At 55.9% G+C, this 15,985-nt stretch overlaps 1 protein-coding gene across 1 annotated transcript in view; it reads left to right on the forward strand.

Annotated features, from left to right (window-relative positions):
• LOC103082863 (nuclear pore membrane glycoprotein 210-like) overlaps window positions 1-15,985 on the forward strand; it is a gene marked incomplete at its 5' end in the record, with an annotated part of 44,270 nt that overhangs the window by 5,363 nt on the left and 22,922 nt on the right. Inside the window, 10 exons of the mRNA XM_007461242.1 lie at window positions 523-715; window positions 1,223-1,329; window positions 1,989-2,093; window positions 2,178-2,279; window positions 9,732-9,860; window positions 11,123-11,250; window positions 11,334-11,469; window positions 12,767-12,829; window positions 13,001-13,180; window positions 15,747-15,827. Of these exons, the coding sequence (XP_007461304.1) occupies window positions 523-715; window positions 1,223-1,329; window positions 1,989-2,093; window positions 2,178-2,279; window positions 9,732-9,860; window positions 11,123-11,250; window positions 11,334-11,469; window positions 12,767-12,829; window positions 13,001-13,180; window positions 15,747-15,827 (1,224 nt within the window). The remainder of the gene's footprint in view (window positions 1-522; window positions 716-1,222; window positions 1,330-1,988; window positions 2,094-2,177; window positions 2,280-9,731; window positions 9,861-11,122; window positions 11,251-11,333; window positions 11,470-12,766; window positions 12,830-13,000; window positions 13,181-15,746; window positions 15,828-15,985) is intronic.

A 15,985-nucleotide genomic window follows, 5' to 3' on the forward strand; every position in this document is an offset into this window, starting at 1 on the left:
TGTTGAACCACGAGGGGGCGTCCTGGAGGGACTGAGGTGGGCATGGGGCGGGGGAGGTGGCAGGATTTGGAGAGGGGAGGGCTGAGTGGAGGGGAGCAGCCCGGCTCGGGTGGGGAGGCCGGGGGCAGGGTCCCCCGGCCTCGGCACTGCTGACATTGGGGGCCAGATCGCCCCTTCTTGGGGGGCTGCCCAGTGCACCCTGGGGTGTTCGGCAGCACCTCAGCCTCTACGCACTAGATGCCAGTTGCGCCCCCTGCAGTGTGACAACCAAAAATGCTTCCAGACCTCGCCAAGGCCCCCGTTTAGGACCACGGACTGGAGCAGGAGGCCAGGTTGCATAGGGCTGGGGGGCACCTTGCTGGCTGGCAGTAGTGACCATCCGTTCGCGACTTGCCCCCCACTGGCTCACCGGGACCCCTACGAGCTTACAAGGCAGCTGGCAGGTCCGCTGCACCGTGTGGTCAGGGGCGGCCCCGCCCAGTCCGGGGTGCAGCCATAGCGGGTAACCTCGGCTTCTTGCAGGTTCCGGTCTCCAGCCATCGCAACCCCCTGCTGGACCTGGCCGCCTATGACCAGCAGGGCCGCAGGTTCGACAATTTCAGCTCGCTGAGCGTCCAGTGGGAGTCCACCAGGCCGTCGCTGGCCAGCATCGAGCTGGACCCGCCCTTACAGCTGGTGTCCCGGGACGATGGGAGCGGCCAAAAGAAGTTGCACGGTGAGCCGGGTGGTGAGCGGTGGCCCCAGACAGACGAGCCGCGTGCCGAGAGGGGCCGGCAGCTGTGGGTGGAGGGCTGGGACCCCCTCTGTCCAGGACTAAAGCTCAGGGAGCTTCAGGACTCTCCTTTAATCCTCACACGTCTGTGACGTAGGAATGGCCTCTCTGTGTGGGAGATGGGGAAACAGCTTGGGGCACACAGCGGCTGAGTCTCAAACCCCAGGTTGTACACAGACCGGCCTGGCGCCGACGCCCTGTGACGCTGCCATCACAGACCCCTCGACGGCCGGGAGCTGAGCTGTCTCCTCCAGCTCCTCTAAGCTGCCCCGGGAACCTCGCTCAGGGCCCGTTAACTCTTATGGTGCACACAGTGTAAACGAAGCCCATCACCTATTTTTAGGGCTGTGGGAGATTTAAAGCTACAAATTAGACAGAGGGAAGGAGGGGCCGCCTCACAGATACAGCAACAGGGCCCAAACCCGACGCCGCTTTCTCTCCCGCTCTCAGGTTTGCAGGCCATTTCAGTTCACCAGGCCTCGGGCACCACGGCCATCTCTGCCACTGCCACTGGCTACCAGCAGTCCCACCTGGACATGGCCAGAGTGAAGCAGCCGGTACTGACCAGGGCCCTGGGGGGCCGGGGAGCCCTGCTGCTTCTGCTTCTCCTGTGCTGTGCCCGGCGTCCCAGGGTCGTGAGCCCCTCGCTGGGCTGCACCCCGGTCACCCCCCGCTCCCTGATCAGGAGTGCCTCGTCACCAGGCTCCCTGCCTCAGTCTCCCCCGTTGCACACCCTGCACGCAGGCAACGGGGGGATCCAGCTCAAAGGCAGAGGGGCCTCGCCACATGCCGTCTCTGGCGCACGCCTCGGGGGCCCTCAGACCTTCGGGCCGCAGCCTCTTCCCCGCCGCGGCCCGACTTACGGCCCCAGCTGAGTGTGCCCAGCTGGTTCAGCCCCATCCCCTAAGCCCGCAGCTCCCACTGCCTGCAACGCCGTCCCACTTTCCTGGGGTGCGTGTGAGTCGTCCATCCCGGGAGCCTGGCAGGTGGGATGGGGCGCCCACCTGGGCAGGACTCCGGGAGGCCTCGCAGGGCTGTGGTCTCAAAGCACGATGGGTGTTACTGGGCTCGTGTCCCCGTCACAACGAGGTCCCGGGGAGCAGGGGGTGCCAGCCCCTGGGGCCACTCGTTCTGCTCTTCTGAGGGAGGCCGTGGGCTGGCCTGAGGTGGCCCCCAGCGCCCCCTGGATCTGACAGTGCTGGCTTTGCCCCTTCAGCACCATCCCCTCGTGCCCGTGTCGGCCTCCATCGAACTCTTGCTGGTGGAAGACGTGAGGGTCAGTCCAGAAGAGGTGGCCATCTACAACCACCCGGGCGTGCAGGTACAGCCTCCCCGCTGCTCCAGTGCCTGGCTGTGACCCCTGGGGGACCCCAGGCCTCTGACACCAGCCGTCCCCTCCTAACAGGCAGAGCTGCACGTCCGAGAAGGCTCTGGCTACTTTTTCCTCAACGCCAGCAGCGCAGATGTGGTCAGCGTGGCCTATCAGGAAGCCCGGGGCGTCGCCACGGTGAGTGTGGGCCCTGCCCCCGCCTTCCTGTTCGTTTTAGTCAACAGATGGTTGCAGAAGCTGGCACTTAATCTCGGCTGGTGTCTTCAGATTCTCTGATTCACTGTTTGTGAAACTCACGAGCTACCTTGGTGGTTTGCATTCCATCTCCACAAACTACCCACACCATAGTTACCTAATAATAATTATTATTATTTAATTTAATAATTAAATTTAATTATTTATTAATTAAATTTAATAATGATATAATTATTATGATTACCTAGTAGTAATATTTTCATCTTAACTGGTTTCCTTTCAGTTAAAATGAAAATATTATTACATAAGTGCCAGTATAAGAACCATAAGGAAATTGCCTTAAAAGACATATCAGCTTTTTCTGTTTCTCCATGTTCCTTTCCTGACCCTCTCCCTAGCTGTGCCTATGGTGTGGAAGAATTGATCATTCTGCTCTTTTCAGTGCTTTTATTCTAAGGTTTTTTTTCTCCATGTTGCCATGTAGGCTGGCTGATTATTTTCTCACAGTCATTTGTACTCAGCCATTCTCTCCTTGTAGAGCATTTAGGTTGTTTAATTTTTTTTATTTTTAAAGAATCGCCCTATAATTATGGCAAAGAGTAAAGGCAAACAGACACCAACGTCCTAAATGTTTGCATATTGGCACAGTGAGTTATTATGCTGTCGTGAAAACTGAACTTTCTTAAAAGGAAACTCTGACCGCTGAGTGTGTCAAACCACTGCTGTGAGTCGCAATTGCAGGCACCCAAGAACCAAGAGACCGTGACACCCATGTGGTGTCCTGAAATTGCAGCTCTGCTGTGCCCTTTGGGTTGCCCAGAGCCTAAGACCTGCTTTCCCCTGGTGAAGGCTGGTTGCCAGGTGTTGGGGGAGTTTTCCAGTCATCCCAGCACCGAGCGAGACTGTGTCCTGGACTCGAGAGAGGCGGGGGCACTCCGTGCTTGACGCATGGTGGGGGTTCCTGTGGTGCAGCCAGGGAAGCCAGGGGAGAGCCGTCCTGCCATCCTACCGCCCGCGCTTGCTTTCAGCATTGCCTGTCCGTGCGGGGGAGCCCTCACCACTGGCGAGAGCACAAAACACACACTCCAGGGACTTAGCCTTCACAGAGACCTGGTCCCACAATCTCCTTTCAGAAATACAGCCTGGCTGCCTTGCCCATGGTTGTGCAGTAAATGTGTGTCCTAGCCGGGAATCAGGAGTATGTCACCTCACTCTCTGCAGGGTTTCCAGCCATAAGTCCCCACTGGTCCCTTTCTCTGACTTTCTTTTTGCATCTGTTGATACAGTGGCCACAACATGAGTTGTCTCTGAAGTGGGACAGGTGTAGAGTAAGTGAGGCAAATGAGCAGGGTGTGAGGAACATACTGGGAGGAGCTGGGCTAACCAGCACCAGATGCTTAGCTTCACCGTCGGAGGTAATAGGGCGTGGTGGGGACTGCGGTAAACTAGACGGCAGAGACTGTAGCTAAGGGACAGCTGCCCCACACCCTCGCCAACTTTTATTATTTTTAATATCAGTTTTATTGAGGTATCTTTCACATACCATACAATTCACCCATTTAATGTCACAATTCAGTGGTTTTTAGTGTATTCATAGATGCAGGCAACCATCACCACAGTTAGTTTTAGGTTTTTTATCGCCTCAGAAAAACCCCAAATACCTTAGTAATCACCTCCCTATTCTTACACACACACACACATAGGAAAGGGTGTTGGATTTTGTCAAATGCTTTTTCTGTGTCTCTTGAAATAATCTTTTTTTTGTTTGTTTTTTATTCTATTGATATCATGTGTTACATTAATTGGCTTTCAGATATTAAACCAACCTTGCATTCTGGGATAAACCGTACTTGCTCATGATATATAATTCTTTTTACGTGTAACCGGTTAAAGTTTGCTGGTATTTTGTTGAGTTTATGTTCATATTCCTGAGAGATTTTGGTTTGTGATTTTCTCTTTTGTGATGTCTTTGTCTGGTTTGGGTATCAGGGTGATACCACCCTCATAGAATGACTTAGAAATGTTCCCTCTTCTAATTTTTGGAAGAGTCTGGGTAGAGTTGGTAACAGTAACTCTTGAATGTTTGGTGGACTTAACCAGTGGAGCCATCTGGTCACGGGCTTTCCTCATGGGTAGTTTTTGATATGAATTCAAATTCTTCACTTCTTACATGTCTATCCAGGTTGTTTATTTCTTTTTGAGTCAGATTTGGTAGCGTGTGTCTTTCTTGGATGATCTAGTTTTTTTGTTATTTTGTTTTCCTAACATTTTCTTACCTTCCTCCAGTGGGCGACTTTGGTCTTCAGCTGTCTTGTTGGAAGGATGCTTTCTCACAGTGCAGCCCCTCGGTGAAGGGCGAGGAAGCACGTCATAACATTCCTGTTTTTCTCAGAGGCAGAATTACAGATGTTGGGTCCTCTTGGGTTTATCACCATAGATCAGAGCAAGAGAAAGTCATCTCTCGGCACCTGTGGACAAATGTGTGTCGTTAGAGGGAGCTTGGGGCAGCTGGGTGCCTGCGATGGTAGGAAGCTCTCCCTCAGGCACTTATATTCCCTCTATAAAAGAAAGAATAATTCCCTGGCCGTTCCTTTTCCATGTAAGTAAGTGTTCACTGTCAAATCCTTAACATTAAAGGGAAAACCTCAAATTGTAAATGATTCCAACTGCTTGAAATATGCCTTTTTTTTGCTTTATCTCTGGAGATTAAAAATAACTCCCCTGTTATATTAAAGAGGGAAATTTCAAGTTCAGAAAAATGTGTGCAGTGCCAACAAAACTTGGGCACCTTTTTACTCACATTTACCTTGCACCACACGTTTTGAGTGAGCCCTGAGGGCAGCCCTGTGGCTGGAGAGAGACCCTTCTTCCAAGAACAAGAGGTTCTGACAGTCTGTGATGGACTAGGCTGCTGCTTCAGGTAGTGAGCTCCCCGTCTCTGGAGGCATTCAAACAGAGGCTAGCATGCTTGTCTGACTCAAGATGGGATTCCAGCGTCAGAGTCAGGTTTCCCGAAACCTACGAACCCCTGCTTAGTCTAGCAATGTCCTACAATGCGCAGTCCCTGTCAGCAACAGACTCTAGGCTTCTCCCAGCCAAGATAAGCCCGACATCCCCAGTTTACAGATGGTCCCAAAGAGCTATAGCAGTTCTCTCTCCAGGTTGTAGGACTGGCCTTCGCCCACATGTGTCATCCTCCGTGGCTCTTGTTGAGTGCCCCACTGCAGACACGACCCCAGGACATGTCTGGCACCGAGTTCAGGTCGTGCCAGCTGTGCCTGACGTTCAGTGCCCGGTCCACCAGGATCGCGTTTGCCCAGAAGGTATCCTGGAGGCGCCTTGGCCGCCAGGCTCTCTGCTTCCCCCCACCTCAGGCCTGTGCAGAGACCACTGCGGCTCCAGGTGGAATCGGGTTCTGGTTCCCTTTGCCTCTTCTGTAAAGTGTGGGAGGGATTTCTCATGGAGTGTTGACAGCCGATGACAGCTCCTCACAGCTTCTCGGAGGGCTGTTTCTGAAGGACGTTTACACGTTTCTATGGCATTTTCCAGCTGCTAATTAGCAGCATTCTCATTTCCTTTAATCACAGAGGCGAGGAAGCCCACAACATTTCTTCAATTAGCTCAGAGAATTGTTTCTTTCTTTCCTATTGATACCCATTTGGAGGCAAGAATGGCTGGTGGGTGTGTGTCGGCTTCCAAGAGTCTCTGGAAGGGAGTCTGGCGCGCACACATCGCACCGGGACTGTGGTGGGGTGATTATGCCCACACCATGCACCCAGGGCTGTGCAGGCTCACACAGACCCAAACCCTCTGCAATGCACCTCTCTTTCCTTCTTGGCTAGTTTACACATGGGAGTGTTTACCTGATTTAAACTCAGGGTTTCTTTCTTCTCACCAGTTCTTTACATTTCAAAATAAGCCCTCCACGCAGAAGCTGTGTGATTATAAGATCGGCAGCTGGGAAGCAACCTAGCGTGTGCTGAGCCCTCATGCCTTTCGTTAACGCATTCACCCTGCAAAGGTGGGTGCCCATCACGTGCCAGGCCTGGTCCAGGCTCCAGGGATTCAGTGGAGAGCAGACAGGCCCTCTCTGGGTCCTGGGATATGCGGCTGGTCATGGTGACGTACCCCTGAGGAGGTGCATCAGAAGGGGGTCCTTCCTTGGGTTGGGGCAGGTGGTAAGTGGCAGCCGTGGGGCGTCAACTTGGGTGTGTCCCGCCTGTGGTGTGTTCGCCTGCGGGAAGCCTCCAGGCTGGCTGGGGCCCTTGGATGAAGTTTCTCATCTCAGTGGGACCCTGGTCATCCCCCACCAGCCTCAAGAGCGTCCATGCCTGCCGGGGGCATGGATCCCCACCCTCTCGCATGGCATGGCCTGGCCACCACGAGACATCGACAGGCACGCATGGGAAACAGAAGCGGATGGTGCCAGCGATGTTCGGAAGTATCTTCAGGGTCCTTGCTCTTCTGTGGATGCCACCTGTCAGTGAACAAGTGTGAAATGTGATGGGCCCTGGGAAGCGAGGGGCCGTGATGACGCAGCAGCCCTTTGGGGCCTGGCGGGTGCAGGTGGACAGCGCGAGCAGAGCGGCCCCTGGCTCCACACATGGCATCTTAATGCACAATAACGCGTTCCATTCTCCAAAGAGATGACAGGACTTCTCCTGGGCTCTCAGTGGGCACCTTTACCCCTTGGGAATGAGAATTCATGCTGGGCGTGGGTTTACCCACCTCCCCTCCTGCACATGCGTCCCCCACACGTCCATCAGGGAGCAGGTGGGTCTGGAGCCTGGAGAAGGGGGTGGTGACACATACACGGTCGGGGTGGGGGGCGGGGACAGGATCCCTCCCCCCACCCCCACCCCTGTGCCATCTGCTGGCCGGCATGTCCCCTTGCTTCCTCCAGTGGTTTGTCTCTGGAGTGGCGGGTGGGCACGCCCGTAAAGCACTGTTGATTGTCCAGTGGGCTGGCAGGAGCTGATGTGCGGACGGGCCACGTGGCCCTTTGGTGGGTGGCAGCCTGACGCCGTCTCCCGCTCCATCATCCGGAAGGCGCCTGGACGTCCAGCTGCTGGGAAATCAAGCAGAAATCAAGCGTCATTTATGTGTTTGTTTAAAATGCGCAAAGTGGCTCTTTCGAAGGAGAGAAGAAGAAGAGGGAACACCTCCGTGCGCCCCCCGCGCAGGTCTGGCCCCGTCGGCACAGCGAGCGCCTCATTGCTCTGCGTCATGAAGGACGTGCCGCTCCTGACAGTGGCAACTTTTGCAGGAGGATCAGATGAGAGCTCTCGCTTCTCCCTGTGATTTTTAAATGGGTTCTCTCTGGGGGATGTGTAATAAGCCAAGTGAATCGTCCTCCGCAAAACTGGAGCCCTGTGGCCTCCAGCCCCCAGTCCTCGGCGTATTTGGTACCAGGCTGGCATGGCCCTGGGTCAAACTACACAGCCGTTGTTCGGAGCGCCAGCGTGATTTCCACTCTGGAATCTTTATTAAGCGACTTGAGTCCTTGTGTGAAATACTCTGGGCCCCCTTCATCTGTGGATGTGCCTGTGAGCCCAGTGCTGCTGGCAGAGTACTCAAGCCCCTGCCGCCTCCCCTGCCCGACGGTTCCTTTCTGGCTGCTGGTGGCATCCAGCTCTGGGAAGTGGCTGAGTGTGGGAGAAGATGCCCTAAACTGGGGGCTCGGGCACCGCGTTCCCTCCCCAGTGCCGCCCCTTCAAGGCTGGGTTCCCACCCTGGGTAGGCCTGTCTCCCCGTGTGTTCACTGAAGGATGTGGGCCAGAATCAGCACTTCCCAAATAGATGACGGTACCTGGGGTTTGCAGACCCCTTCTTTCAAACATTCCCAAGTGTTGACAAAGCCAGAGCTGAAGCTGAGCTGGTGCAAGCGCAGGTCTCCTTACGTTAACCAGCGACTTGGAGCTGTGACCCTGGATCTCAGTGTACTCAACACGCTGGGCGGGGGCCGCGTCTCGGCCAGGTGTGAGGCTCGGTCCTGAGGCCGCGTTAGGGGAGAAGACAGCCTGCGGGGAGGATGCACGGGGAGGTCTACATCAAGTTGGAGTGAAGAGTGGTACAGCTGCAGCAGGAGAAGAGAGCAGAGGGGCGAAGGTCCCGACCTCCCAGATCAGGGGAGATTTTACCGAGGAGGGACACTTGAATGGGACTGAGGGTGAGTGAGTGGGAGCCAGCAGGTGGGCACAGGGGGAGGACAAGCCCCCAGATCTCAAAGGTGGACTGTGCAGCCCTGAGGCGGGTAGACAGGCGCCAGATGGCTGGAGTGTAATGGCCATGGGGGAGGGTGTCTCGCGGTGAAACCAGAGTCCTGGGCAAGGGCCAGATCGTGCCAGGTTCTTATAGGATGTGTTAAGGATGTGGGCTCACTCTGGGCAGCTTTTGAAGGCTTCTCACCTGGGTGCAATAGGATAGTATTTGGTTGTCTCCTGACGTTTTTACCCCACAGGTTCTTGACATGGAAATTGTAGCTTTGCCAACACTGAGCAGTTCACTGTACCCACCGCCCATCTCCCACCCCCAGTGAATATAAGACCACAAATCTCAGGCAGCAAAGCCAGGGCCAGGTAGAGATGGGAGGCAGCCGCGGGGCCCACCCACTAGCTCCATGACATGCCTCCACCTGCCCAGCCCCCAAGACCACTCATTTGAGATGCACGCCTAAGCAATATGCCAAGTTACTGCGAGTCCATCCCCAACATGAGAGAGTGGTGATGATGCAGTTTGTCTGGGGAGAGACTCTTCTGAAGGTGGGATCCCTGGAAGAAGACTTAAAGGGGGCCTTTGGCAGTGAAAGCGTGGAAAACAGGAGCTTAGATGAATTTCTGCACTCCAGACATTTTATGAGGGCTCTACTGCAAACACAGCAGAGGTCGAGGTGAATGTGGGGATGGGCAAGATTCAGAGAGCTCGCCCTGAAGACTTGGTGGCCTCCTCGGCCCGTTCCCAGGTTCTGAGAGTCTGTGGGTTCAGATTAGGACTTCTCAGTGAGAGCTTCATTTGGAAAGCAGTGGTCTCACCCTCTACCAGCCCCTGACTTGCAGTTTCACAGGAGACCCCATGGGATGCTCTTCTCTTATGGGAGCTGCAGGGGCAGGTGGCCTGGACAGGAGATATGGAACCCTGGGTGTGAGTCCTCACTCTGCCAAGCTCTGACCATCCCCACCTTGAAGCAGCTTCCATTTTCTTCTCTGCAAATTGTGCAAAGTTGAAACAAATGCTCTCTGAAATCTGTCCTGGCACTAACATTTTACATCCCAAGCCTCTCCCCTGGCTGGCAGTGGGTGCTCGTGATGAGGGGTGGGCAGGGCAACATTAGGGTTTTCCAAGCCCTGGTCCGCAATCTCTGGGAGACAGTGTCCCACAGGCGATAGGCTGCTGCCGTGAGCAGCTGTGTAACCACACCCACCTCTGACCTCCCAGGTGCACCCTTTGCTCCCGGGCACCTCAACCATCATGATCCACGACTTGTGCTTAGCCTTCCCGGCCCCGGCAAAGGCTGACGTTTATGTCTCGGACATTCAGGAGCTGTACATCCGCGTGGTAGACAAGGTCAGTGTCAACTTTCCGATATGGCTCCCTCCCTGCGGAGGCCTGGAGAACGATGGGGGTTCAGGAGGTGTTTTCCTCGTGTCCACCTGCAGCTCGCAGTGCTGTTTCACCCAGCATTCTGGGCTCAGTGCAGAGCGGCCTCCGAGGGTATCCGTCTTCATCTCAGTTGACACCTGTAAAACCTGGCTGTAAATCCCGCTGGAAGTTGTCCCCACGTTAGCTGCAGCTTGGGAATTCCTGTCCTCTGACTGGTGCAAGTTACTAACCAGCCCGGTACATGCATTGCTGAATGTGAATTTTCTCCCCAGTATGTACATTTTGGATTCTCAGAAATTTCAGTGGCAAGATGTACTAATGCCAAGTGCTTTTGCGAAATGAATGCATAATAGATCTAGGCTTTTCTTTAATGTAAAGAGGGATTTTATATTACTCCAAACGCCTGAAGTAAGTGCAGTGAGACTTAAAGAGGGATGCTGTCAGAGTCCTATCTTCCTGGGGGGAGAGAAGACTTGGTAATTAGAGGGGGACATTCAAGCAACTTGGACTCCTTAAAAGTCAATATTCTCTTAGCCTCAGGTAGTCCTCCTCTGATCTCATTCCCTCTGGTGATTTGCTACCAGACTTGAGTTCTTTCACTAAGCATTTCTGACTCATGTTTCCCAGAGTTTTCACTATATGTATTATGTGCCAGGTATGAACTCTTGGGTCAATGAGCACTTTTTAAACCCCCACTGTATGCCTGTTGCTATTCTAAGCTACGGATTATCTCTCTAACTAGATGGTTAGTTCTTTCTTTTTATTGGAGTATAGTTGATTTACAGTGTTGTGTTAGTTTCTGGTGTCCAGCAAAGTGATTCAGTTATACATATATATATTCTTTTTCAGATTCTTTTCCATTATAGGTTATTATAAGACATTGAATATAGCCCCTGTGCTATACAGTAAATCCAGTTGTTTATCTGCTTCATACATAGTAACGTGTATCTGTTAATCCCCTACTTCTAATTTATCCGCCCCCCCCCAAGATTGTTAGTTCTCTCAGAGTGGGATGTGTCATTTATACATCAAAGTATCCCCGAGGCCCCTTGAATACAGAAAGCACGTAACCGATTTTCATTTGTTGATGGGCTGATAGTCTGAAGGTCAACTTAGGTCTGTGGGTTTGAGGTTGTTGATGCTTTTGCAGAGAGCCCTAGGGTACCACAGGTGGTGGCATTGGACATTCGAAGGCCACCCCTGAGTCTCTGTCCCCCTTGATGTAGGTGGAGATTGGGAAGACGGTCAAGGCGTATGTTCGCGTGCTGGACTTCCACAAGAAGCCCTTCCTGGCCAAGTACTTGGCCTTCATGGACCTGAAGCTCCGGGCAGCCTCCCAGATCGTTACGTTGGTGTGAGTCCTTGCAGGATCAGGGGTCAGGGCATTGCCGACAGGTCTGTCGGGGGACGAAGTCCCAGCCCCTCCCTCTGTTCCAGGGCCCTCGATGAGGCCCCAGACGACTACACCGCTGTGTTTCGTGTCCACGGCGTGGCCATTGGCCAGACCAGTCTCACCGCAACCGTGACCGATAAGGCTGGACAGAGAATCAACTCAGCCCCACAGCAGATTGAGGTAAAGCTGTTCCTCTTAATGCTTCATGGCCTCAGCCCAGCCCCTGTTGCATGTTAGGGCTTTTCTGTGATAGGCTGGGCGTTTTAGGGGCAGCCCAGGAAGCCACGTGGAGGGGCCGTATTAAACTGCCCTACTGTGTCCTCTGATGAAAAGGGGGCCTTCACTGGTCCCGGAGACCTGGGGCCACAGGAGGGAGGGGCCTGGGTTACTTCACTCTCTCCGGGACGGAACGGGGGTGGTGTGGCTCAGCGGAGGGGAGCTACTGCCGCACAGCAAGGGGGTGGCTGGGGAGGAGTGCAGACTGGTCTGGGCTCGTGTGCAGAGGTGCCCGTTGACAGTCGGGGCCTTAGAGGCGGTGCGGTGCGCTCCTCGACGGAACTCCAGGAGCAGCAGTTCTGGGTGAGGGAGCTCCAGGGCCCCGACACTGTCTCCGCTGTGACGGGAGCCCCACAGCCGCCAGGGCCAGGAAGTCGCGTCCAAGTTTATTCTTCGGCAGCACTAAACTGCTCCTGCCCCCTCCTCCACCGTCTCGGCCACATAGGGCCGGTGGGCTTGGTGTTGGCGGATGCGGTTGGTGCTTCTAGATGGCAGTGCACCTTTCTTCTCCTGCGGAGAAGTCCTGTCTGCCTATAAATGATGCAGCCACACGGAGCCTACTCCTCACGCACAAAGCAGCCCCAGGCCGACTGGCACCCCTTACGGCAAAGCAGGGTTTGTAGGGGTACAGGAGGAGGACCTGGGGGCTTTGCACTGCTGCAGAGACAGGGCGTCCTCGTCCCTGCCCCTCGAGTCCTGCTTTCCTCCTCTGGAAAATGTTGAGGCCATCGAAGCAGAGGGCTCTTCTAGGGCAATTTAGTCACTAGAAATCTAGAGACATTTAGTGGAGAGACAACCTTCCAGAGAGGAGTTGGGGAAATCTCGAAAGCAGTGGGTTGGAAGCTTGGACATGTGTCAGATCTCATGGGGACTTGTTAAAACACATGGCAGGACCCCACCTCTGACTGGCAGGTCTGGGGCAGGCCGGGGAGCGGGCGTTTCTACAGTTCCCAGGTGGCTTCCACAGGAGCAGAACACGGCCCTGAGAACCACAGATCCTTGGGCCCAGGGATGGGATGAGGTCTTGTAGGGACTGCTTGGGCTCCCGCAGGCTTGGCCGGGACCCCAGGCGCTCACCGGCGCCCCCTTCAGGGGAATGACGTCTGCGCACCATGCTTCTCTGGAATTGAATGGGACTGTGTCCGGCTACAGGAGCCTGGAACACAACGGGCCCCTTTCTCTCTCGTGTCTCCACACCCAGGTCTTTCCCCCGTTTCGGTTGATACCCAGGAAGGTGACGCTGATTATCGGGGCCACGATGCAGGTAGGAACCAAAGGCCACGCCCCCGCCCCACCCGCACCCGCGGCCCGTGTCCCCTCCCTGGGGCTTCAGAACGGGCTGTGGAGAGTGCTGGGGTGTCGGCACCCTCGCCCCCGAGGGTGAGGCGTGGGCCGGCCGGGCCGGGCTGACGGGCGCCGCCCTTCCCGCCTCCAGGTCACCTCCGAGGGCGGCCCCCAGCCTCAGCCCAACGTCCTCTTCTCCATCAGCAATGAGAGCGTGGCGCTGGTGAGCGGCGCCGGGCTCGTGCGAGGCCTCTCCGCGGGCCACGGCGCCGTGTCGGGGGTCGTGCAGGCCGTGGATGCCGAGAGCGGCAGGCTCGTCGTCGTGTCACGGGTAAGGGCGTGGGCTGCACCGTGGCGGGCACCTTCCGAATCCGCCCTGGACACAGCCTCTGGGGTGAGGCTCACCGCTCCCCAGGCAGCTGGTGGGGTTGCTGACCCGGGCTGGGAGGAAGCCCTGCCTGCTGGGCTGGGGATCTTGCCAAGGGCCGCCCTCTCCCAGGGTCTTGCTTCTGCCCTCCGAGCCCAAGCCCCTGCCTGTCACCTACCCCCGCCAGGGCCAGCCCTGCACTCGTACCCCCGAGGTTGCCCTCCTCCAGACTGAGGCTCCCCGGCTGTTCCTTAAGGGGCGGGGTCCCCAAGCCCCACGCCCTGGGGCCATTCCAGTGCAGGGTGACAGTTGCCGTTGTGACAGCAGACCCTGCTTCACGTGCCTCCCCGAGTCCTCTCCGGACCCTCTGCTCTGCCCGTGTGCAGGTGATGGGCCCGAGGGACGGGCTAGTGACCCACGGCCACCACACGGCTGCTCTAGGACCTGTTCTAGTATTGCCAGCATCAGAGCCCTCCCGCCTTCAGGTCTTCTTTTCCAGCTGGGCTTGGAGATGTTCTCCTAGCAGAGTTGGGCTGCTCTAGGCTCTGACACACTTGCTGGGTTATGGTGTATGTTTTTGGAGGCATGTGCTGACTTGGCTGCTGTACACGAGGGTAACTGGACACCAGTAGTGTTTCAGACCTGGATTCATATTTCCAGGAGAAAAAGAAAGCCTGAGTCATCCGCCAGTATCTTTGCTCAGCTAGAAGTAGAGTCATCTCCCCCGCCTCCTCGCTGGAGTGGGGGATATTTCCTGACCAATTTCCTGGGTCAGCAGAGATGCTGGAGGCCGACTCAGGGGAAGCCTCATCCAGGAGGGTCTCCCTGTCCCATATCGGTGGCACTGAGTCCAAGCAGGTGAAAGCAGGTGTCTCTAAGTCTGATCGTTTCTGTCTTTCCCAGGGGCAGACACTTCCGTGGGCCTCTGGGAAGGACAGGGCAGAGCATGTCCCCCTCCTGAGAAGAGCTCAGGGTGCTTGGATTCTGCCCCGTGTCCTTGGCCTGCTGTGACCTGCGGGAGCGTCGGCTTGGTGGTCAGGCCACGCTGGAACCCCGGGTCGAAGAGGGCATTTTGTCCTGGGTGGTGTGGCTGTGGACAGGAACTGGGCTCCTGACAGCGGTCCGGGAGCACCGCCAAGTTAGGAGCACCTGAACACAACAGCTCTGGGCGCTGGCACCCCCTGGAGGGGGTGGGGCTGACTTTGACCCGACACCGAGTGCATCGATTTACTCCTTTCCCAGCAGTTCCCCTCTTTCCAAGTATCCCGCTTATGCCACAAAGTCCTTTTGAATCACTGGGTGGATATTCCAAGTTTACCTATCTATTTTATAAAGACGAGAAACCACTGGGCATGTGAGAGTAAAATTAAGGACCAAGAAGGCCCTGCTTTGTTTCTCTCTAAAGAAAGGGTTGCAGCCTCAGGAACGGGCTTGTTTTTCTCCTCCTGGGGGCCCGCGTGGCCGACACAGCTGATACAGCAACTGGCTGGAGATTGGTCCAGAGGACACAAGGCCATGCAGTCCCTCCTGGCCACCCTCCTCTCTAGGCTGACCTCACTGGGCCACCTCTCTGCGTCTCCCATCTGGCAGGCTTGGGGAGGGGCCGGGGGAAGGCCCCGGTGCCCCTTGGTAGATGGAAAGCCTGCACCGCCAGCTCCATCTGAAAGGCGTCTCCTTGAGCCCGGGCAGGTGGGGGCTCAGCCTGAGGCCCTGAGGTCCGCGTGTCCCAGAAGCGTATGCGACTCTGGTCAGAAGCTCACGATTCCATCTGTGCAATTTGGGTCACCCTAAGAATCAGCTCCCAAAGCCGAGGAATAGTCCAGGACTAGCAAGGGGAGACAGCAGTGAGAAGGATGAAGGGAAGGAAGGGAAGGGATGCTAGCTGGGCACCTACTATGTGCCAGGAGTTAGCCCACATCACAAGGCACAGGAGATGGGCTCACATGAGTGTATGTAAAAAGGGCTTAAGGGTTTTAGTAGCCTGGGTTCAGCGTGTGTCAGCAGCACTACAGAGAAGCCAGTAAAGTTAGTCTTTGGCCAAATTAACAGGAGTATAGAATTCAGAATGGAGGAGGATATAGTCTATTCTAATCACACTCTACCTGGCTCCTGCATTTGTCCCGGTACTCTGCTCAGAGACAGACAGGCTGGATTTGGGGTTGGGAGGTCTGGAGACCTGTCGTGTGAGGGCTGCCTGGCCTAGAGAGGAACAGTCCCTGGTCAGTGTCCCCAGGTCTCTGCAGTGCTGACCTGGACCTCTGGATCGGACAGGTCTATAGGCTCAGAGGACCAGGCTGGCACCCCCTGGGGCAGGAAAGAGGCAGCAGCCAGGTCCACGTGGGGCGAGCCACCCGCAAAGCCAGGCCTCCTAGGGAGGAGGAACATCATGGGTGCCTTCTGGCCATGTGACTCTGAGCTGGCCTTGGCAGGAGCCTCCTTCCTGGGGGAGGGGTGTCCCTTCCCGCAACTCCCGTCACTAGCACATAGCGCCTACCCACAGTCAGCCTGAGCCCCAAAGCCCTTTTCCTAGGACCTCGTGGAGGTGGAGGTGTTGCTGCTCCAGGCTGTGAGGATCCGTGCCCCCATCACTCGGATGAGGACGGAGACCCAGGTGAGGCGGGAACCTCTCCAGGCCCTCCTGTCTGAGCTCTCGGAGCAGCCTCTTGTCAGGGGTCAGGCCCTGAGTTCTCCTTCAGGATGAGCTTGGGGCTGCTGGCCGGACGCTGTTCCCTCTGCAGGGACACTTCTCCATGCCCTTCACCTGCTGAA

This window comes from Lipotes vexillifer, unplaced genomic scaffold (genome assembly GCF_000442215.2).
Source record: "Lipotes vexillifer unplaced genomic scaffold, Lipotes_vexillifer_v1.1 scaffold774, whole genome shotgun sequence".
NCBI lineage: Eukaryota > Metazoa > Chordata > Mammalia > Artiodactyla > Lipotidae > Lipotes > Lipotes vexillifer.